This window comes from Chinchilla lanigera, unplaced genomic scaffold (genome assembly GCF_000276665.1).
Source record: "Chinchilla lanigera isolate Chin_1 unplaced genomic scaffold, ChiLan1.0 scaffold00127, whole genome shotgun sequence".
NCBI lineage: Eukaryota > Metazoa > Chordata > Mammalia > Rodentia > Chinchillidae > Chinchilla > Chinchilla lanigera.
Window position 1 is genome coordinate 61,486 of NW_004955528.1, and position 23,692 is coordinate 85,177.

Here is a 23,692-nt window from a genome sequence, read left to right on the forward strand (position 1 = left end):
CTCTGGTCCCAAAACAGGGCCAGGAACCTTTATCCTGGATTCAGGATCCTGTAAAACAAAGGCCCACAGCACAGAAAGCCAGCCCAGAAGGTTGTAAACTGAGGGAACAAGAGTGGCACCTCCTCCATCTACTCAGCCCTAGTGCCCAGGATGAGGTCCCTGCAGCCAGGGGTCACAGGGCTGTACTGTCACAGCTCAACAGAAGACTTGAGAACAAAAGGCAAAGGCAGTTTCCAGCTCCAGCCCCAAGAGACAGACACCTAGAAACCTCAGGTGCTTGCACCTCATTTGTGTGGGGCTATACAGCAGGCTAGTGGGGGCCCACAGGGCCTGCCTACTCATGTGTTAGGGTCAGGGAGACACAGAAGCAGAAAGGGGGCAGCAAAGAGAAGGCAGGAGCACAGAGTGAGGCTGACTTGGAGGATGCCAAAGTAGAGGCAGAGCAGCCAAGGGGTGCAGGAGAAGGGAGGGCAAGGAGCTGTCTGCATCATCTGTGTCCAGTTCACATGTCAAGAGCCACACAGCCTGCAGCCACCATGCCATGGCAAGTCTCGGGAGTCACAGCCAATTTCAGGCTTTTCCCAAATCTCTAAGGCAGTAGGCAAAGCAGGCCCAGAGAGCCTGTTAAGGTCCTCAGGAGAAGCTACAGGAGGAATGAAGGCTGTGCAGGAGCCTGAGCAGTCCCTGACTCAGCCCAAGGTGAGGAGTGGATGACAGTGCTCAGGGCAGGGGTCACAGGTGGCAGAGGAAGCAGCAGCAGCTTCAGCCACACAGAATCGGCCCTTCCTTGGCCCTGCCCCTCCGTCCCCACCCAGGAGAGCAGGGCCAGCTTGGGGTGGCACCTTGGAGAAGGCCGATTTTGGCAGGAGCCTCACAGAGGAGAGAGCAAAGCAAAGGTGCTGCCCAAGAGGCAGGAGGTCAGGGAGCGCAAACATACTTGAGGTCAGCAGAGTGGGCAGCCATGAGGTTTCTGAGGCTCTTGTCAGCAAGAGGGCAACCAGAGAGGCTGAAAGAGAAGAGATGGGATATGGGGTGAGCCAAGAGGGGGAGCAGAGGAGAAGAGGAGGAAGACCCCCCACAAAGCACTGAGGCCAGGCCAGCAGGGCAGGGGACGAACCTGCGGTGGGAGGCATAGTTCCCGGTGATGTGGCCACTGCCGTCACAGCCAGGGGTGGGACAGCTGGACAAAGGAAAAAGAGTGTCAGAACAGGGACTGCTATATGCCTTCAGGCCTGCCCCAGGACCAGCCTGCAACCAGGACCACTCCCAGCTCCTCCCCACCATCCTGGAGCACAGCCCTTTCCTCTCAGATGGGAAGTTCCTCCCGTGCATCTGAACTCAAGAAGGACATGTTGAACTGCACATAAGGATGCTCTGAAGCCTGCATGCTCTATGTGCACATGTATGTGCCTATGCACACGTAGTCAGGGAGCTCCTGCTCTCTCCAGCTTCCAGAGCAGCATGGCCTCCCCTGAGGAGGACAACTGGGCCCCAATGTAGGAGGAAACTAGTGGGATTCAAAGTAGAGAGAGGAAGGATCCTCTCCTCCCAGGAGTGACCTCTGAGCACCAGCCATTGGGATCACCCAGGCACAGATGCCAGGCACAAGCCCTCATAGCTCTCTGGGGAGGTGGCTGCCAGCAGGGGAGGCCAGAGGTTCTGCCTGTTTCAGCCACACAAAGAACAGGTCAGGGGAGGCCAGAGCTTCTGCCTGTTTCAGCCACACAAAGAACAGGTCAGGGGTGGCGTGGGGCTCAGGCTGCCAGAGTTGAGGACACAGTCAGAAGGCAGTGACCTCAAGCCCTCTGGCGCTGAGCCAGGCAGAAGGTGTCCAGCTGGGCCTGTTATCCCTGAGGGTTCCTGGCAGGCACTCTACTCGTGACTCCATGGCCCTCAGCCTGTGCTGCTCTGTCCATCTTTGAGGGTTGGGCCAGGGGCTCCTTCCTGTTCTCAGTTGCTCTTAGAGGATTGCATTAACCCCAGCACAGCATAGAGATCACAGGAAAACTTTGTCACCATGTGGGCTACTTGGCTGAAGGTGGTCAGACCTGACAGGAGAGGCCCTGGACAGAGAAAATCCTGTTCCCATGGGCTGGGCCCAGGCCTGCTCCTCCCTGACTGGGAGTGTGCCAGCTGTGGCGGCACTTACGTGAGCAGCTCCTTCTTTATGTCCTTGGAGAGAAACTTCAGCTTAAAGTTTGTCAGGGTGACTTCCCCTGGGTACTTCCGCTCCTCAAAATTCTCTTCTGACACCTCCTGGTCATCTGCTTCAGAAGAAGCAAAAGAATGTGCTGCTGGCTCTGACTGCAAAAAACCAGCAGGGAGATGTTTTAACAGCTGGTGAGGCCTGGGCACCCAACCCAGTGGGTGAGGGAAAGGGACCCTTCAGAAGAGTGTCCATGATGTATTTCCTGGAGCCTCTTGCCTTCCAGGGGAGGAAGGAAGGGCTTGCTCCCCCAGTAATGAGACACAGAAGACAACCCCCAGGCCACAGGTAGGAAGTTTCCTCCTTTGAGGGGACTACCTCAAAGACATAAGTCTGTGTTGCCCAGAACAAGGCTTCTGATGCCCACTGTGGCCTCTGGTTACCTCCACCACTTCATTCCACACCACTCACACCTAGTGTTGCCCTTTGGAGCAGGGATGGTGTTCAGTCATCAGCAGGCATTAAGTAGGTTGCCATGTAGCTGAGTAATAAGCATAATAACACAGCTTATGGCAACCACAGTGACCTTGAAACCCACTGGCCTGACCCCCTGCATGATGCCTTGGCTACAGCAGGCACTTCACAATGCTAACAACTGAACACTGGGTCTAGAGGGCATTTGTTCGCACACAGGCTCAGCTGTGGACACTGTTGAACAAGCAAAAGCTGCTCCCATGAAGGGCTAGGGACCACAAAGTCAGAACAGTCGACTTCTCACAGGAGGCTACAGTAGAGGTCACATTCCAAGGCTGGCACCTATTCGCCATGGATCCCAGTAAGTGCTTGAAGCATCACATCTCTAGAGCTGAAGAACACCCCCTAAATGAAGAGGTGCTGAGGACAGCCCTGGAGTGACTCAGGACCTCAGCAGTGGATCTAGCTGGTGCTATGGGTGCTGCTGTTGTTCCAGAGGCCCATGGATACAAGGGCCTAGAGTGCTCAGGAACACTAAGGAAGGGCTGTTGCCCAAAATGTGAGTCCACAGAAAGGGCTGGCAGGAGGTTCTAAGGAGGAGGCCAGGGTAGGAGCCAGGGTAGAGGTGGAGGCACAGGGACGTGCTTGGCTTGGAGGCATTTTGGAAAGTGACTGGCCTAGGAGGTGGGTGGGGAAAGGGAAGGGGTTTGAGATGAGCCAAGGCTGCTGGCTGCAAAGTGAACCAGTAGCACCAGCAGTCAAGCGCAGCAAGAGGTAGGATTCAGTAGAGGAGATCTTAGAACTGCTAGATCAGGATCTCCCTAAAGATGGCAGCTTATTTCCAGGGGGATAAGACAGATCCAAAAGGATGTGTAAAGGAAGAAGAGGAGGGTCTAAGTAGTCTGGGTAGTCCAGCACCAAGCTAGGGCCAAGGAAAGGTCCCAGGACACCACCCACGGGCACCAAGAAGGCATTGTTGGCAGGCTGGGAGGACCTGCCCAGGTGCATGAAGAAAGTGATGGGTGGCTTAGTCCTGGGAGCTTCTAGACCCAAGGATGAGAGCGGACAGGGCACACACCACACATGAGGGCACTTCAGTCTCAGACATGGCTCTTGCCAGCTATAGAAAGGAACTGTGCTCAGCAGACCTGGGCAGCCACAGCTTCAGGGGCAGCTTCCCTCCACCCAGCTAAGATGACCCCTCCTCCAGGACCCAATACCAGAGGAGGGCTAGTGACTAGGCTGTGTGACCTGACCCAGAGGCCCAGCTCACCTCTCGGTTAAAAGAGATGATCCTAAAGCACATGAGAGTAGCTTGCAGGCCAGAAAAGAAGTTGGTCCCAGTGGAGAGAGACCATAGGGGGACCTGGCTCCTATTCTCCCTATCCTTCTTGGCATTGGCTTTGTCTCCTCTGTAGGGTCCTCTTCTGAGGAGCCTAGGAGAGGGAGAGGAAGAGGGAGTAGGCAGGCCTCACACACACTGCCTGCACCCCACATACCTTCAGAGTTGGACTCTGCTCCTTGGGACTCATCTTCCTCTGGGAAAAGTCCGATGCTGCCCACATTAAAGGGCCTCTTCATTTTATAGGTCAGGTAGATGGGACACTTGGAAAGGGACTGTTTCACAGCTCTGATGCCAATGCCCTGGCTAGCTTCTCTTTATCAGTTTGGTCCTGGTCTTACGAATTCAAGCCACTGCCACCACTGCCAGCCCAAGACAGGCATTTGCTCTCTACCTTAGCCCAAAGCACCAAGGAACTAGGCCCTGTCTCGATAGCAGCCATGCCCTACAGGGTCAGTGGGAGGCTCACAAAACTAAAAAAATCTGAGCTTCTCCCAAATCATCTGCAGGAAGCTGAAACAATCCCCACCCTCTTCTCAGAGCTCCCACATTGGTATCCGCCACCCTGTTCTATGGAGGTGAGAAGACCAGCTTCCTCATGACAGGTTCATGAAGCAGGGCCCTGGGTCCTAGCTGTCCAGATGATAATAGGCTCACATGAAAAGACTGGACCCCAGAGGCTCTGCCAAGCACCTCTCTTAAGGAGAAGCTGCCTAGAGAAGAAGCACAACTCACAGCAGCCCTGCAGACAGACATCACCACCATGTGCTTGCTCAGCCCCTGCACCCACCTCCTCAGGTTCCTCCTCCCGCAGGCGGCTGGGTTTGGTGTAGTCCAGGGGTCTGTCCCATTCATCCTGGCGGGAGGCCTGGCTGGATTGAGGTGAGGTCATGGAGCTGCTGGGGGCGCTTGTGTTGCTCTGGCGCTGGGAGACATCAGGAGACTTGACCCCAGGACTGCTGCTACAGCTGCCGCTGCTTGGGAGAGCATTTTCCCGTTTGCGGTGTTTGTGCATGCTCAAATCCAGAGTTCCATTTTCATCTACCTCAATGTCCACAGACTGCAATTGCAAAAGTGAAGAAAGCATTAGAGAATCTACCTGCTTCCCACACTAGTATGTTTTCATCAGATTTACAGGAAGTGTAGAACACAGATTCCGCAGAAGGAATCTAACAGAGGGGAGAGGTGCCAAGAAGGAAAACCAATGCCACTTCCCAACTGCATAAGAAGGAGCCCAAAGTCCCTTTACCACCAGCAGCACAGAGCCAGTCCCTTAAGACATGTGCAAGCATGAGTAAGACTAAGTGCTCTGAGCCAGAATGTGTCAGTCGAGACCAGGCTCAGTGTTAAGCAGTAAGAACATGGTGTGCACCTGGCCCTCAGACTCATTAGGAAACACATGGGAACACAGCATGGTCCTTGGTCCCTGTCTGCAAAACAGCACTCTCTGGGAGGAGTCATTCACCCTCTCCGATCATCTGGGCCAGGAGAGAGAAAAGGGAAGAATGGACAATCCCAGCAGGACCCTAGTTGTTCCTGGCAACACCAAGCCCAGTAAACTGCCAGGGCTGGCTGCAGGTTCTACACACTCACCCCTCCTTGGAGAGCTTAGGGGGACACTCACCTTGCTGGGGAGGTCCTGTGGCTTTGTGCTGAGGTTCTCAGGCATTTCCCAGCAGCGGGTAGAGAGGTTAAGGATGGCGGTGGCTGCCATGTGTGCAGCCTCGGCATCATGTGAGTAGTCAAAGCCTGCAGAAGAGGGTGAAGGGCTCTTCATAACTACTGGATGGGGCTATCCCTGGGGGAAGGATGCCTTTGGGGAAGGTTTGGCTGCAAAAAGGGAACAACACCAGGCTGACAAACACTAGACAGAGGCAACATATGGTAGGCGGGAGTACTGAGAGTGGGGGCAAAGCTATGGCAAAGTGAACATCGGGCCAGGCTGTGTGCCCACTGCCACATCCTCATACACCCCTCTTTCCATGCCCCTGTCAAGTACTGAGGAGACATCACATTTCTGGCCTTACCAAAATTTGGACAGAAAGATCAAACCCCTCTAAAGACATTCTAGTAGTCCTGATATGTCAAACAAAATAATTTGTCATGAGCAAATGCTTGTTGAGAGACTAAAGAATTCTGTAAATAGGATGAGTGCTTATAATATCACTCACATAGAAAGTTTAGCCACTTCATCTCAAAAGGTGTTACCATATCTCAGCTGGCCTTTCAGCCCCAGTAACAGTTGTTATCTCAATAAAGCAGACTTAGCACCCAGATGAACACTGCAAATGTCATCTTTTCTAGTGGTCATGCTATGGCTGTAAAACTACTCTCACATTATATTCTGAGAGACCACAAAATCTTCAGCATTCCCAGAAAGATCTACCCATATGGAAAGCTCACTGCAAGTCCCCTCCCTCTTGGCACCATTGTGTGTCTTCATTTAGACAGGTGTGTGTGCTTATAGACAGCCAGGCCTCAGCCTTGGCAAGAAGGATCTTCAGGAGTCAGTAAGACTCCACTGTGCATCCTCAGATAGAAAGCTCAGCACTGTCCCTGTGGGATTGACGACATCCACGGGGAGGTGTTCGTCCCAATCCTGTGTGTGCACTGGGGGCTTTTGCATCTCACTTGCATTTCTAAGGCTAATGGGCTTGCAATCCACAAATCTGTGAGATAATTGACAAGACAGGGAAGATTGTTCTGCAAGATTTGCAGAAGTAATTCCTACCAGTGCAATTACTCAGGAAATGTGTTGCTAATAGTACAAACATAATTTTCAGTTAGATGGTCCCAGTGCAGAAAAGCAAAATGCTTCCTGACAGGGCACCACTCCACCCGGTCTAACCCTCCCCAGTGTCAGTGTGAGGAGAGATACCCACTGCACTGGGGGAGGAGGCTCTCAGGGCAGACTCGGTCAGTATAGCTATTCTTCAGTTTCTGGACAAACACACCCATTAAGGACCTGGGTTTTGCTTCATAAATAATTAGGAGACATGCAAGGGCTCAAGGTGAGATGTAAGCCCCAAAGAGGCCAAAACTGAACCCACTAAGACCTCAGGCCTGCACACCAGTTCCCCCAGCTCCTCAGAGGCAGCATGAAAGGAGAGGGAATAATGATTCTCCCCAACTTACATTGGAAGGCTTTGGGTGAGGTTTCGCTGGTCTGAATCTTTGGGGCAAGCATACGTTTGCCAAAAACCTGAGCATCAAAACTTGCGTAGTCGAAGGTGACCTTGGAGAACTTCTCTAGTTCCTTGGCCAGGTTGGCCCTGGGTGTGGCAGGAGCCACACTGGGCCGGTAGCTCCCATAAGGAGGGACCTCAAGCTGCTTCACGAAGCACATGGGCCTGGGGTGTGGGCAGAGATGCAATCTGTGAGGAGGGGACTCAGACCCCATGCTACCCTCCCCCAACTCCATCCAAGAGCCCCATCAGGGACCTCATACAGCCTGGTAAGCAAAGAGTCCCAGAGAGATACTCCTATACTCTGCTCCTCAAGACTGGTCAGAGTTCTACCTCCCAGGGTGAAAGGCCCCTAGGGTAGGCCTGTGACTGATATGAGGAAGAAGTGCCAGGAAGGAAGAAGCAATAGGAAACTGGAAGAAACAACAGCATGTCTCCAGCCTGGTGGCATTAGCCAGAGGAGCAAGCGCCTGAGACCTCCCCAACTCAGAAGGAAGGAGAGCAGGCTTCTAACAGTTCAGGTGCAATGAGCAAGCCTGTGACAGGGAGCCCAACAGCAATGCAGCCTAGCACAACAGCTAGCCATGGCGAGGCAGGATTCTCAAGACAGAATACCTGGTGCTCCAATAAGGACAGAGTCAGGGTATATGGAGGGAACATAAGGTGATGGCAAAGGATGACCTCAAGGTCAGGCTGGACCCAACACTTCCCTCAGCCCAGGACTTGGCCCTCGGCTGTCCTTTTCTTACAGCTGAGTGGAGGTAGCCTCTTCCATCCAAAGGCTGCTGGAGGGTTAGCAATGGGAATGAAAAGGCCACTCCAAGGATCCAGTTTGTGGAAGCCTTTGGCAGAGTTCAGGGAGAACTCTTGGGAAATGGCAGCAGTGGCACAGGAGGCAGAAAGGAAAGTGAACTGTGGGGGCTGAGACTACACAGGATGCATGGGGACTCCTAGACTCATGTGGCTGAGCCCAAGCAAACAGGCACACCAACACACACTTGTCTGCATGCTCAGAGTGTAGGAGAGAGGGAGAGGAGCCCCTGTGAACAACGCTAGGATCCTCTGGCCAGGGCTTTGCAGGCCTGTGGGAGGAGATAGAGGGTGATGGCTGTGGGCCTGCCAGGAAGCAGCCATCCTGTTCTGTCTCCCATACTACCATAGAACAGGGTCCAAGAACCAGGCAGAGGGAGATGTGAGTTCTGGTTCTCCAAAGACAAAGAGAGCAGGATGTCCTCTGAGTGAGATAGGAGATGGGAACAGGAGCAGGAGGAAGTGTCCTGGTTCATGGTTCCTCATGGTTCCTCATGGTCCAGGGACTCATGTCCTCTTCCCACTTCACAGAGGATTGTGTAGAGAAGGAGACTCTGAAGACAAGCCATTTCAGAGGGTTGACCTTGGGCACATCCCTGAGCTTCTGCCCATATCTATGAGGACTACTTTCCAGCATCATCTGGGTGAAGAAGTACTGAGCAGATGTGTTCTGAGGGGTCTTAGAGTGCTCTTCATTGAGGAGAGATTGTCTACACAATAACACATACATGCTTGCACACATGTGTAAACACACTCATGTACTCACACATAAACAGGCATGCCAACACACATCTGTCTGCACACACACAGGCCTGCTGCTGTCTGCCCCCCTCTGGGAGCAAGGCTCATAGCACCCCTCCCTGACTCAGGATCTATCCTGAGTGGGGGAGACAGAGATAGGGTACCTAGGGCTTTGTGGCTATGGTGCTTCCTGAATGGCCTTGGCCTTGCTGGTATACTTTTCTCTCTCTAGATAGGACCAGTGTTTCCACAATGGGTTCCTAAGCAGTCACGATGACCATAGCAGATGCCCTAGAGAAGAGCAAGGCTGAGCTGCTTGTGCCTAAGCCCAGGAAGCCTCAAAGCTGCTTATACCTTGGTTGAGGCTCTGGTGAGCCTAACAGGGGTGAGACTATTCAGTGTTCTACCAAGTATTCATACCACACACAGCCCAGGAGAGACTGTAACCCTGCAAGCACTTAAATGTGGTCCCTTCTATTCAGTGGTTCATTCACCTACCTGAGGATCCGATCTGAATTGGAGCTATTCTTGGAAGGATCTCCCGTCTGCGGCTGCTGCTTCTCATGAGATTTGGCTAATTTTTCAGCGGCAGCAATGGGACATCCAGACAAACTATTGGAAGGAAAAGGTGAAACATCTGAGCCTTCTCCCCAATGCCAGCCCTGTCCCAAGTGACTGGCTGTGGGGTCTGATAGCAGCATCATTCAGACATGAAAGCTCCAAGCATGTGAGGCCCAGAGACAGGAAGACCCCCGACATTCCTACAGGACAGAGTCTTCTCCCCATCTCTGTCCTCAGCTTTCAAAGTACAAGCTGTCAGTCAGTTTTGTTCTGGGATATTCTAAGCCAGTGACCCTCAAAGTTGATCTATATCCTGCAGGCAGGCAAAACCTGGTCAAAGATGCCTCCTCTAGGTGGATTTAGGTGCCACACTCACTTCTCATCTCCCTCCTCTCTCCTTCCCAGGTCCTGGGGAGGATTCTGGAATCATCTCTGGCTCATGCTCTGCTAGCTGACTCAGGCTATAACCTGGGCACTGTCCGTGAAGGACTTCAGAGCTTCCCAAGAAAGTGCCTACCCAAAAGTAAGAAAAAGCAGCTTTATCTATCAGAACTGAGTTGACTATAAGCCTAGGTACCTGCTCTTAGGCCGTAGAAGGTGATACAATCATGCTACTCAGGACCTTGGCATCTTTTCTAAAGAAGTAACTTCAGAAGCTCTGGCATTATTTCTAGCTGAGTGTTCTCCTGCTGGCACATCCCACAAAGCACGACCACCCATGGTTGGGTGAGGCTGGGGATGTGGCCCTTCTTATCAAGGTAGACAAATTGACCACTGAATATGGACAGTGGCCTGGAACCCTGTGTCTACCTGGTCTCAGTATACCCTCTGGGCAGCCCTGACATGGCCCTAGCTATTGAGGTCCCTGTTAGTCTCCATATGTTTCCCTTCAATGATGGGCAGAAGTTTTCTGAAAATAGATAGTATCCAAGGCTTCCACCTGGTTCTCCACATAGGTGGAGACCTCTTAGAAGAGGCTCACCAAAACTTACAGGGTCTCCCTCAGCAACACCACTAGGTACCGACACCTCAGGCTGGCCTCTACTCACACAAAGGCCCCTTTCTCCCCATCAGCCCTGAACTCATGCCCACCATGCAGGGTGACAGCAGGGAAGCAGGCATTATTTGGAGCCTATGTGTTAGGCCAGAGCCCATCCCAGATGAGGGCTCAAGGATCCAGGCAGGGACACACACTGTAGGCCCCGTTCCACCCAAGTACCTTCTATGTGTGTTGCGGTTGCTGTTCACATGGCCCTGACCTGTGCAGCCAGGAGTGGGGCACTTCAGCACATTCTCATGCATGGCCAAGACTGTAAGAGAACAAGAGAAGTCAAACAGTGAGTGCTCACATGACTAAAAGGGTGTCAAGGAACAGCCTAAGGAGGACCCAGAAGCCCAGCCAAATGTTGCGGCTTTGTAGGTAGAGAAGTAGCTAGCTCAGGGTAGCACCACCCTTAGAGCCTGCAAATATGAGCATCATCCTCTACCAGTCAGATGTGACCCCTCTCCATGTGGCCTCTGCTTCCCAAGGCAAAAACTATATTCCACTTTAAAACCTATCATTTTTCTCTTTTATTTTTCAGTTTCTGCTTTCAGCCTCAGGATAAGGACAGAGGTCTACTCCCTGAGACTTTAGAGCATAGAAGACACTGTGTAAAGACCTCCACTTTCGCAGGGCACAGACCATTCCTTCCCACCCATCTGTAGTCTTCCAGGGGCTTTGACCCAGGCTGGCATCTCTACTTGGTCAACTTGGCAGGTTGTGTCCCCAGCTTCATCAAGCTCAAGCTTAGGCTTAGACCGTTTGGAGGGGAAGACAGGGATTTGGGAAATCCAAAGAGTCAGGGCTCTGGGCAGGCTTCCCCGCAAAAAACCAAAGACAACTCCAAATACCACACACACCAGAACATCACTGGGTAAGCTAACACTGCATGTAGCTACTCACTCTCTGGAGGGATCCTGTCCTTGTGGGGACAGCCAGACAGGCTACGGTGGTGAGGGTACAACCCAGTAACATGGCCAGTGCCATCACAGCCAGGGGTCGGACACTTGATCTCACGCTTCTCAGCTCTAGAAGGATCTAGAACATACAAGACATATCACATAGAACCAGGAGGCTGGACAGTGGGTAAGGACAGGAAGAGGTGGGACGATTTCTCACCCCCTTTCCAGTTGTTCAGAGAGAAGACAAATGAGACTTCTTAGGAACCCAAGAGGGTCAGGAGCTGGCCAGGGAGACAACAGTAAAGAAACTGGTTCAAAGCCCAGGGGCTGTTCTTCCCACCTCAAATAGCAGGGTAGGCCAGCCTTCTGCACAGAGCAGGAAAGGTATTTGGGAACACCTCTGCCAGAAGACGTTGTGGGGAGTTGACAGAATGAGGTGGGCAGAGGTTAGGTACCTATCCAAGAAGGCATAACTAATTAACATCTGGGCAGAAAGTTCACCTCACATCTCAGTCATTGATCTCTTCTGGCCTCTGCAGGCCCAGGTCTGTCACCATTGAGTGTGGGAACCAGAAAGACAAGGAGGATCCTCAGAGCACAGCCATAATCTTGGAGAAACTCCAGAATGAGTACAGAAGCTCCAAAGAGAGGCAGGCTCAGCCAAGAGCTCCAGAGAAAAAGATCCCCTGCTCTGCACCTCCAAATTTAAAAGGGCAGAAGGTCAGACTCCCAAGCATCCAGGCACCCATCTGGGCAGAGCTGCGCTAAAGGACTCCCACATCTGTGCCTGACACCTGCCTGTGCCCAGGACTCCCAGTGTATCTGCCCTAGCATCAGTCCCACTGTCCATCACATTGGATGCTTGTGTTCCCCATGGCCTGACAGTGCTGCCTGCTGTGCTCAGCAGCCCATGTCCTGCTGAGTCTGGGACCCCAAAATCTAGCCATGAATGCAGGATGCTTTGTGCCTGGCCTCTCGGTGTCTGTCAACAGTTCCCCAAACACCTGGGCGTTAGGCTGTTTCTGAGTATCTGTGTTCCCAATCAGTGTCCCACCAAAGTCTATGCTAACAAACCCAACTCCCCACATCTGTCCCTGAATCTAACTCACCTTCAGCCTACGTATCCTGGTGCTCATGGCCCTACAGGCCCAAACCTGGCAGAAATGACCTACATCAGGGCCCCCAAACAGCCACCCTGTCTGTGTTGCCCTAAAGGTATCCCTTTAAGAGCTGCCCTCCAGGTACACCCTCCCTGGGAACCATGCCCCAACATATCCCCTCAGTACCCATGTTCCTAGAATGTGTCACCATGTCTTCAGTCTCCTGCCTGTGGTGCCTGAGACTAGCCCTCACCCCCATCTGTCTCCCCCATGACCCAGGTATCTCCCCCAAGGGTTGCCCCCATATGTGTCTCCTACCCTTTTGGTCTTTACTCCAGCCTCTAAGTTACCCCCAGCCCTGCTTTCCCTCATTTGCCCCTTCCTGGGTGTCAGCTAACCCTTCAATGTGGAAGCAGGACAGAAAGGGTACAGTGACTCCTGCTGCCCAGGAAGGAGGCTGTAGAAGGGCACAAAGAAGAGAACCTGACCTGGGACAGGGAAAGAAGAGACTAGGCTTAGGGAAGCTCCCTGGTCTTAGAAAAATAGAAGCATCAGGCCCAGAAGAAAAATCAGAATTGATCTAAGGCCTGACCCCTAGCATCATGAGCCTCTTACTTGGGGGAAACTCAGGCTTTGCACTTGGGCCAAGGATGTGCTTAAGGTAGGAAGACAGCAGTGCACATACAGCCTGTCCTTTAGACCCCAATGCCCATGGTAGCTACAACCATTTGCTCAGGGCCTGCCATTAGACCTGACCTCCAGTCTCCAGCCCCATCCCATACCAGCCCAGACACAAATGGACACAAACCCTTGCTAGCAGCCCACTTAACTCCTCCCACCTGGACATCAGCCTCTCAGGGGGGCCTTTGGACAATGCCCCTAGGCTTTGCACACTTTAGGACCAAATCTAGGCACAGGTTCCCTCCACATTAGCAAGGGACAGACAGACATCCTTTATGTCTGTCTCAGGACTCCAAGCAGAAAACAGCTTGCCAAGGCTAAAGGCTGTAAAGTGCCAGGTCTGCTATCACACAACCCTGTGGTTTTAAGCCCAAGTTGTAGTGACAGAATGAGTGGCACAATGTCTGGGTCACCACCAACCTGCCCACTGTCCTCTGTCCCAGCCCACACACTTCATCTCCATATTCTTCTCCATCCATCCACCCCATGTGAAGCAGCATAAGCTCACTTCCTCAGTCTTTGACCACAGTCGTGTGTATTCATCCCGTATTTTTCTCTTTCCCCACCCACCGCAGCATGTGAGGGTGTGCATCTCACACCTGGGCAAGACTGCATGTCCCTGTATGGTAGGAAGATGCGGTGAATGTGTGGGCAGGCCCCTTCCAGCTTACCTTTGCTGTAGCAGCTCTTCCGCGTTGTATCCAGGGGTTTTGCCACCTTCCCTGGCTCACCTGGGCCTGGCTGGCCCTGCTCAGAAGGTTGGCAGCCTGACTCACAGACAGCACGAACCTGCTCAGCCTTCAGGGCAATGGCTTGCTCTAGGAGGCCCAGGTTCCCTCGGGTCATCATGTCATACATCTCTGACTCATCTGTGACTGTTGACTTCTGGGAGTGCATGTCCTCATCCTTGTCATCATCAGACCGAACCTCCACAATGACAGAATACTCAGGCTTGGGACTGGATGATTCTGGGTGACTGGGCTCAGGCGCCTTTTGGACAGAAGTGTGGGAGGCATCCTCCTCAAACAGCACACTGGGAGCTGCCTCCTCCTCCCCCACCTCCTCTTCCTCCTCCTCCTCTTCCTCCTCTTCTTCCTCTTCCTCTGCCTCCTCTTCTTCCTCTTCCTCCTCTTCCTCCTCTTCTTCCTCTTCCTCTTCCTCTTCCTCCTCCTCATGACCCAGGACACCTTTTTGCTTGCTGGACCCCTCCTTAGCCACATCCTCCATAGACTGGGAACAGTGCTCCTGGGAACGCTCACTGGTGACTTCAATGACCTCTTCTGCATCCTCTGGCTGGATAAAAAGGTCCTTCTCACCCTCATCACTGGTGGCCCCCTCTGCAGCCTCCTCTGGAAGCAGGTGCACAATATTGGGGCCCAGCTTGGCTACCTGGCCCGAGTCCTCCCCAGCCAAAGTCTCTTCAGTGATTTGGCCCAAGTTTAGGAGAGAAGTTGCAATGATTCCCTGGTAGCTGCTGTAGCTGCCCTTGGAAGAGCAGGTGGGGCTGCTGATAGGGTTGGATCCAAAGTGGGACTTAATGGGGCTCCTTCCTGCACAAAATCAGAAATACCATGTGGAGCTAGAGGACAACCTGGGGTGTATCTCCAGGTCTATCCTCCCCCCACTGTCCCACTGCCCTCTTTTAACACCACAGCTCAGGAGACTTGAAAATCCAGAAGCAGGAATGAGTGGGACTGTTCCCATCAGCCCTCTATCCAAAGAGACCTTGGAGAGCTTATTTAGGAGGTAGGTCATGGGTCACTGCTATGTTCTTTTCTTTCTCAGTATTGGGGATTGAATCCAGGGCCTTCACACTGAGATACATCTCAATCTCTTTTTATTTGTTCTTTGGAGTTAGGGTCTCGTCAAGTCACTAAATTGCCTCAGCTGGATTCAACTTGTAATCCTCCTGCCTCATCCTCCCAAAGCACTGGGATTGTAGGCTTACACTACCTTGCCAGGCCCACTGCTACATTTTTAAAGGTGCAAATTACTTTGATTTTTTAAAAAATTACTTTGCTCCTCCATTATACACCTCAGATCAGGTAACTTGTATTTATATAACAGAGTTTAAAGAATAAGTCAGTTTTTAAAATTATTTCATAACTGAAAAGAATTTATATTTTTTAAGTAATCAAATTTAAATCTTTTAACTGCAATAACAAAGGTGTGCTCCCTACCCACAGGCCCTGTGGGACTAGTGGGCCAGCACTCCCACCAACAGCAAGGGCTGATGAGGCCTAGAGTCTCAGAGCCCTATGACCTTGTGTCAAGGAGCAGGCAGGTTGGGAACTTTTCCAGCTGAAACACAGGCCCAGCTTTCCAACTGGAACACAGGCCCATTCCATGGGCTGTAGAATCACTCAAGTTCCAGAGGGAGGGAAGTACAAGGGACTCAGCTTAGGTTGCTTCCAAAACAAGCCACACCCACATCTCAGCCCTTCAAGTCAGCTGACTCCAGAAGCTTTGGGAGCAGGTAGCAGGAGCTGAGCCTCAGTCTGACCCCAAGGAACCTACAGGTCTGCCAGTTCTCTTAGGGATGACATAGAACCCTCCCTGGGACTTAGGGGTCACCTTTACCTACATTTGCCAAGGGCTAAGTCTTTAACAGGCTCTCTCTTTCCCTCTTGGCTTTCCTGGAGACCCACTTCATGGTCTTCCATTACCCAAGGTAATTCCTCAGCAACCGCCTGAGTGTGTCAGGGCCAAGTAGACACCATCCCCCAACCCTGCAGTGCTCCCAGAGGGCTAGGCGACAGGGCTCCATCTCAGATCCCACAGACACTGCCCCAAATCATCTGCCTGTGTTTCTCACACATGCACAGACGTGCTGTGGAAGTACCACACTTTCTGTGTGCACACACCAGTCAGCCTCAAGTCTGAATCTGCCTTCTGCCTCTCCCATGGTACAGTGTCCACACATGCCACAGATCATGCACCCTGCACAGGCCTCTGTTCCAGGAAACCAGCACACGTAGGGACAAGACATGCCTTGTTCTCAGGAAGGCTTTCCCTCACTCGGCATGCGCTCCCTCCCACTCACAGGCTGTGATTCTCCAGGGCCACACTGAAGCGCCCTTTATGTGGAGGAGAAAGAGCAACAAAGCACCTTCAGCTGGCTCCGGGCGATGAATCTCCTCCTGTCCTGACATCTCAGCCTCGGCCTCATCCAGAGTTCCTTCCGATTCATCCGAAACAGAGGCATCCTTCACCTCACCATCCTCACTGCCATCACTGTCCACACCATAGCCCTCATCCAGAGCCAACTTCAGGGGGTGCGACTTCCTCTTGGACAGCAGGTGCTCGGCCTCAGCACCCTCCAGCTTCCTCTTCTTGGCCAGAGGGCAGCTCTGTAAACTGGGAGGGAGGGAGGACAGGCCATGGAGAGAACAGAGCCAGGGCATGGGAGGCCTCAGACACCTGGGAGCACTTCCCAAGGTCCTCTTCTCCTCTGTAGCTAGTGTGTTTAAAATTTTACACCTAATTATATACATTTAAAAGTTCTTGATTATGTTTTAAATTACCTCACAGTGGGCCAAGCCCACACCTAGAGAGAGGACTCCTGGCTCCTCTGGGCCCATCAGGCCAGGCTATTCTTCTCCAAACTGCCCTGTCAAACCCAGCCAGTCAAACCCTGCCCTGTCAAACCACACACAACCCCATCAGATCTTGGCCCCCTTCCTCTCACCTGGGGCCCTTTCTTCCCTCTTCATAAGCCCGCCCCCCTCCACAAGCCTAGCGCCACAAGGTAGACGAACAACAAAGGTCAAGCTGACAATCACAGGATGATCACACTGACAACCAGAGCAGCAGCTTGCTGGCCCAGACATGGCACCAGGCCTGCTATGGCCACTGCCACGTGGACACATCCAGTCCCTACACTAGCTCTAGTGGGAAAACCAAGGTGTCCCTGACAGGCCATCTTGCTGTTCCCTCGTGGCACACTCCCAGCCAGGCTCACCCAGGGCCAGCACCCTAGGGACATAGCCTTGTAGGAGATCACTAAGGGGTCAGCCTAGCCTCAGCAGCCAAGGACAAAAGTGGAAAGTTTTTAATTCACAAAAGGGCCCAGAGCAGGGGAGGGGATCCTGTACTCCCTTCCCAGAAACTTAAGAGAGCCAACGAGCCTCTTACCTTCGATGCCTGGAGTATTTTCCCCGGACATGACCTGAGCCTGTGCATCCTGGGGTGGGACAGCTGAGGAGACAAACAGGAGAGGTCACCTTAGGCAACAGGATTTAGAGCTTGGGACTTATCCTAATCCTCATCCTGTGGGGGAAAGAGATGGTCTCCAAATAGTTTATCACAGGACAGCTGCTGGCAGTTTGCTTAAAAATTAGCAAAATAGCTTGCTCCATTTAAATAAATCAATGGCTAGACAGAGCTCTGAGTGTTTAATCACAGATCTATGTGTACAAGAGCAAGACTTCTGTGCCAGCATCTGCTGGACCATCTCCTTTTCCCAAAGCAGGCACTCCTCCACTTGCCACTAGGCTTCCAGGTTTTTGAAGACAAGATACCCTGAAGTCTCCACAGAACATAGCATCCTCTTTAAAGGATGCTCATTGCTCATTTGGCTAGGTCTATAGCTCAAAAGTTGGGCTTCTCCATGCCCATCAGTGATACTGTGATACCTGTTGCCATTAACAGCAGCACACTACAGTACCTGCCAGGCAGACTGACCTGGGGCTGCCAGGCAGGAAAGGCTCTGTGTGGCCCAAGCCAGCACCTATAGCTGGAGGTCTTCTACACTCTGCTCCAAGACCTGTAGTCTGATGTCGATCCCAGCTTCCACAGAGGGAAGGGAAGCCAGGAGGACAATGAGCTAAGAACCCACCTACCTGATGGAGGAACTGACTAGACCAAGGGCAGCTCCAAACCCTAGGCAGGGAAGAATAAGGGAGACATAGGCAAGACTTCCTAGGAGCTCTTTTACTCAACTATTACCTGTCTCCCAGTGTGACCAAACAAGTAGGAAGCTCTGGAAACTTTCAATCTTGGGCAATGACTGTGCCTTGCAACCACAGCAGCAAGACTACAGTGCTCCTAAGAGTCCTCTGGTAAGGGCAGCTACAGAGGGGCTTATGTGGTGAGTGAGGCCACACTGTTTCAGGCTGCCGTGGGCTGAGACACACCCACGGGTCAAGGGCTGCAAGAAGCTGCCACCACCCCATATCACTGCACACCAGCAAAACAGGGAAACTGTGCAAGTCCCCCTGGGAGGCCCCAGACCTCCCTGGCCAGGGTGAAGAACCTATATTAACATGATTGCTGCTATGGATCTGAGCTCCTGAATGGGAGCATATCTCCTCTAAGACACAGCACATCTTATAGCACAAAATACAGCACATCTTCTCCGAGCCTGTGAAGGCTGGCAAGTGTGGGCAGCTCCTGGGACCCAGGAAAGGAAATCACCCTTATCCACAACTAGACACCCCAACTAGATGGTTTCTGCTGTGACTGACCATGGCCTGACTGCCAACAATCATGAAGTCCAATTGGCCATGAAGGTCACATTTACTGACCATGTCAGGGATACCCAGAACTGTTTGTGAGCCAACTCGCACCCTCACAAGTTCAGCAGCAGTGATGAGGGACAGGAGTTCTGATGGGGTACTCTCTCCCTACAGGACACCATGTCTGTTCCTAGTCCTGATTTTCAGTGTGTTAAAAGGGAAGAAAGAACCAGGCATGGTGACACAGACCTATAATCCCAGCTAGGGTACTTGGGATGCTGAGGCAGAAGTATCGTAAGTTGGAGGCCGGCCTAGGAAATTTAGTAAAACCCTTCTCAAATTAAAATGTGCAAGAGGCTGGGGATATAGCTCAGTGGTAGAGTGCACCCAGGTTTGATTCCCTGGGGTCACAAAAAAAAAGAAGAGAGAAGAGGAGGGAGGAGGGACTACAGCAGGAAGGAGGGACTACAGCAGGCAAGAGGGGAAGAGGAAAGGTACAGGGAAAGATTTCACTGTGATTCTTCTCCAGACAGAGGAACTGCTGCTTCCCCTGGCCAACCTACTGTAAAATCCAGGTGCACACTTGCTTTCACTAAGAAAACTACAGAACTAGCTTTGGGACTTTTCACAAAAAGCTCCTTGTTCTTGAGGATTCAAAGCTGAGGTCCCAATCAGTCGATTAATCACTGAGTTAATCAAGCAATTAGACGACAGCTGCCATGGAGGCCTGTGGGGCACTGGCACTGCCCCCAAAACACATCACCTGTTCCAAGCAACTCTTCCAGCCCAGCTCAAAGTATTGGTCCCCAGCCAGGTGGGCCAGTGCCTTCCCACCCAGCTTCCAAGGTTGAGAGACCTAGCTGTGAGCACAAGTGGATGAAACTGGCAGGGTCACTCTGGGGCAGGAAGCTAGAAACTCCTGAGACACAGCAACAAAAGGAGTGCCAAGCACAGCTGATATGAGATCCAGTCTGGTCCTCAAGAGGCTGAAGTGGAGCATACATCAGCCTTGAACCTCACAATTTAAACAGGCTTACCTATGAGAACACATGGGCACCCAAGAGCTCATGTGAACACCCATGGCCACTTATGAGCCATGTGAGCACCAGTGGACATAGTTTTCAGCTTCTGGGAAACCTGTACCCTAAGCAAGTACAGGAAATGCCACAGAGCTGCCAGTTGTACCCAGCCACTTCTAGATCATCGGTACTCAAGAGCACCATGTGCACCCTGGGTCTGTGCAGACCCTGTCTTCCATATGAGGCTGTAAATAAAGCATTTGTGAAACTCACCAAGAAAGCACCTTGCTGCTGATTTGGGGACCACAGTGACATTCAGGTCCTGGTGGTGACCAGTGCCTGGGTAGCTGACATGAGTCTGGAACACCACTCATGGTATTATAGTGGGGGCAGCATAGAGCTAAGGATGGGCTAGTTGGGGTGCAGATAGCAGAGACACAGCACAGACAGAGACAGAATCCTCAGAGAAATTAGGGGCTCACAAGGGACATTTAGGATATCTCCAGGCATGGGGTGGTGTCTGGTGCTAACAGGAAGACTGTCTTACCTGAGGTCTGCGCCTGTGGTTTCTGGGGGTCCTGAGTAAGAAAAAAGAAAAACAGGGAAACACATGTGGGACATAGAAAAGACTGTCCTCCAAGATTAGGGGAGGAAGCTGTTTCCTCAGCCACGTGTTTGATCTAGATCTTCCCCAGGAGTTTTTGCAGAGTGGACCTATCCTTTTTGCATCCTCAAGGACCAGGCACTATTTCTCTCTCTAACTGCAGATAGATGTCAGCATTAGGCAGGAGATATTACCCACCAGATCACACTGGTCAGAGGACAGGTGGGCAAGTGTCTGCCTCCCCAAGAGATGGGCACTGGCTGCAAAGGTGCACAGAGCTCCAATGAGGGAAGACATCTTTGAGATGCCAGGTTCTGAACAGCCTGTGTACGGCATGACAGGAAGCACCCCAGCTGAGATACTGGGGTTCAGTGCTACCAGAGTGAACATGGGTCCCTGTCTTTCTCACCCTATTGCCAGTTCCACCCAACAACCTCTCAGTCCCTACCAGCATCAAGGCCTATCTCTGGGAGGGAAGTAGGCTGGTGACAGGCCAATGGCCATTCACATCTAAACAAAAGGACTAAGTTTTGCTGTACCCACTCTATGGAGCTGTATTTGTCTCCACATCTCTGTCGCTGGTAGGTGTCTGGACCAAAGGCCCTCAGCAGCCCCCTTAGGTACTTCCCTGGGGATGAAAAGGATGAAGAGGCTCCCAGGTCCCCCGTGTGAGTGATGGGCCCCCAGGCACTTGAGTATTTGGTGTGGGGCTTTTCTCCTGAAGACAGTTGGGAAGGATGGCACTAAGCACTTCCAAGAAGGAGCACCAATGCCAGGAGCTCAGTCTGGGCAGCGACACTCACCTCGGAGGGCTTTAGATCGCGTGCGGGCTCGCTTGTCGTCATTTTCTAAGCTCATCTGCAAGCAAAAAGCAACTGTGATGTTAATAAGAAGCCACAGCCAGCACCTACCATGTCCAGAACTACAGGGGCATCTGGCAATTCTCTAGCTCAGGCTTTGACAGTGAGGATGAATTTGTGGCCCAGGATAACAAGAGTGGGACTACAAGCAGCAAGTCTGCCTCTCTGAACCAGGTTCACATGAGCCCACGAAAGCCAAAACACAGAGTCTGCCCTCCTCCATCGTCAGGCCTGGGTTTTTGGTAACAAGGGACTCCTGGCACAACGGGATACAATACCCAATGCTCACCTGGCCAAGTAGGTGCTCAGCACCAGGGCAGGTTGCCCACCTCCCATGGAGCAGGGTCAGCCCCAAGTGCCGTAGGCCTGACTCTTCCTTGCCACTCAGCAGAGGTGTTAATGCCCTTAACACTCTAGGGTCACACTGTTGGAAACTGGTAGCCTAAGGAAGCCCTAGCCACATGACTTCTGACCTCAGGGGTCTGGCTATCCTGCCTGAGCCCATCGTGTTTCCACCCTCTACAACCCTAACACCTGACCAGCCTCCTGGAGATGCTGGCCACATGTGGCTCTACTAGGAGGGAAAAAAGAGCCCTCAGAGGGTGACAATCACAGAAAGGCCTGCCTGAGTGTAAAGGCCATCACACAGAAGCTCCATCCTACATTATCACAGCAAATCTGAAGGTGAAATCCTGGCACATCCCGCGGTGTGCAAAACAACCCTTTTCCAGGGAATGAGACTAAACAGGTCAGGTGCACACAACAGGAGGAAAACAGGCTGGTCTGGGATGCAGCACTTGTCCTTAAGGTCAAGAAGCAGGGGGCTGAACTCATGAATGTCCCAGGCCACTGACAGCCAGGGCTCTGTGTGTGTGTGTGTGTGTGTGTGTGTGTGTGTGTGTGTGATTGTCAAAAGGAGACAGGAGAGAGGGGAAGAAGTCCCAGAAGAAAGAAAGCAAGGAAGACAGAAACAGGGCCCAGAAGCCCTGCCTTAAATGGGGCTTTTAGGTACTAAAAGTCAACAGAAGGCAAATATCTACACTCCCACTTAAGAAGAGAAAAAAGGGAATCCCTCCACTTCATAGGGTGAAATTCGCAAAGTGAGCCACCATCATGCAGCAAGCTAACTTACAATGATTTACGTGATTTATTAAGGAAAGAAAATCAAAACCTGGGTAATATATGCAACCTGTCGGCTCCAGGCTGCGGAGCACAGTGCTCGAAGCTGTGCATTTATTATAGTCTTCCCATAGAACAGAAGACAATTACTGTAATTTCTATTTTTAAAGTGAAGGCTCCCCATGGACCAACGGTTCACATTTAAAGTGAAGAGAGGAGCAGGTGTCACAGGGACTTCATTACATTTATAAGCCTTCAAATGTGGACTGCGCGGCGCTTTCCAACGCAGGCCACACAATGGAGCTGATGCATCTGATTGCTGGGCGCCTGCGTCCACTGAAACACAAGCTATAGCTTTTTTTGGTCAGTTTTCCCAAGGAAATTGGCAAGCATTCTGGTAGGTTAAAGTGGCCCTTGGCAATTTGGATTTCCTGCGGATAAGTTATTCAAAGTCCGGAGAATAGAGACAGTTGCAGGGATGTGTAATGAGTGCTTGTGAACTGTGAGCTCCCATTGATGAAGCTAACAGCTGTGGCATTCATTTTGCTGAGCACCTTTCCATTTGCAATTTATCTGCATTAAATGATCAATAAGTAAGAAGTTCTCTTCAGTGCATGTAGCTTTGATTTTTAAGAGGGAAAACCTGGACTTTGGAGGAAAAGCCAGGATCTTTAACATGAGAACAAATTTGTAGCCCAATGACTTGTGATCTCAACACCAAACAAGGCACAAAGGCCTCTGGGCCGGTTGAAACTAGCAGTAATAATGGCTATTGAGGTATCTAGCAAAGGTGTGAAGAAACCAGCCCCACTCAGTTCATATCATTTTGCTTTTCAGGACTCAAAGCACTGTCAAGGTGGATCTGCTCTCCTCTTCCTTGAGACAGTGTCCCCATGAGGCAGCCACGGATAGGGCACCACCCAGCCTCACCTACCCATTGGCTCCCAGCACCTCCTGTGACCTCTCCACAGAGATAATTCCCGCTCTAAAGATGTAAAGCAACAAGACACTTCTCAATTTCTCTTTGATCTGTTTTTTAAAAACTCTTTACTTGTCCAAAGCACGAAACAACCTGGTCCCTGTTTTTGCACAGCCCACAAATAACTCAATGGTCCCTTGCCCTAAGCATGAAAGGCACCCTTTGTCAAAACAGGCCAAACTTACTCCCCACTCCCTGCAAACCCAGCAGTCTCACTCAAGAGCAATATCTGCTCTGCCACCTAGAGCACATCTTACAGCTCTAAATAATACTTCAACAGTTCTGCCTTCTACAGGAAAACTGTGAGGAAGAGAATAATTTACAAATGAAACACATAATGTTTTGCCATATCTATTAACTGGAGAGAACTGTCTCTTCACCCATCCACTCAACTTGCATTCTTGGTAATGTATAAAAGTAGTCTCATTCAAGAGAGTATTTTTGCTTTATTCTCTTTTGTGTTTCTTTTTAGTAAAGTTAAGAGCAATCACATGAGCTCTTTGTAAACATATACAGCCTCACAATGACCACCCTCCTTTAGATCCATCTGCAAAACCAAGTCCCCTGAATTGGATGTTACAAACTTGGCTACCAAAACAGTTAAAAGTAAATTCTGCAATTTCTCTTAACTCTGTGACAGTTGTAAGGCATACACTCAGAACCTGACACAC

The 23,692-nt window shown here is 51.6% G+C and overlaps 1 protein-coding gene across 2 annotated transcripts in view; it reads right to left on the bottom strand.

Annotated features, from left to right (window-relative positions):
- Positions 1-23,692, bottom strand: part of Myt1 (myelin transcription factor 1) — a 60,096-nt gene that overhangs the window by 13,288 nt on the left and 23,116 nt on the right. Inside the window, exons 3-16 of one of the 2 annotated variants that reach the window (XM_005409901.2) lie at positions 20,867-20,921; positions 20,007-20,037; positions 17,119-17,181; positions 16,094-16,341; positions 13,656-14,534; positions 11,205-11,339; positions 10,479-10,569; positions 9,197-9,310; positions 7,098-7,312; positions 5,587-5,711; positions 4,753-5,022; positions 2,150-2,304; positions 1,118-1,180; positions 938-1,006 (exon numbers count right to left, since the gene is read on the bottom strand). In XM_005409901.2, the coding sequence (XP_005409958.1) occupies positions 938-1,006; positions 1,118-1,180; positions 2,150-2,304; positions 4,753-5,022; positions 5,587-5,711; positions 7,098-7,312; positions 9,197-9,310; positions 10,479-10,569; positions 11,205-11,339; positions 13,656-14,534; positions 16,094-16,341; positions 17,119-17,181; positions 20,007-20,037; positions 20,867-20,921 (2,513 nt within the window). The remainder of the gene's footprint in view (positions 1-937; positions 1,007-1,117; positions 1,181-2,149; positions 2,305-4,752; positions 5,023-5,586; positions 5,712-7,097; positions 7,313-9,196; positions 9,311-10,478; positions 10,570-11,204; positions 11,340-13,655; positions 14,535-16,093; positions 16,342-17,118; positions 17,182-20,006; positions 20,038-20,866; positions 20,922-23,692) is intronic. The other variant, XM_005409903.2, reaches the window with a different exon arrangement.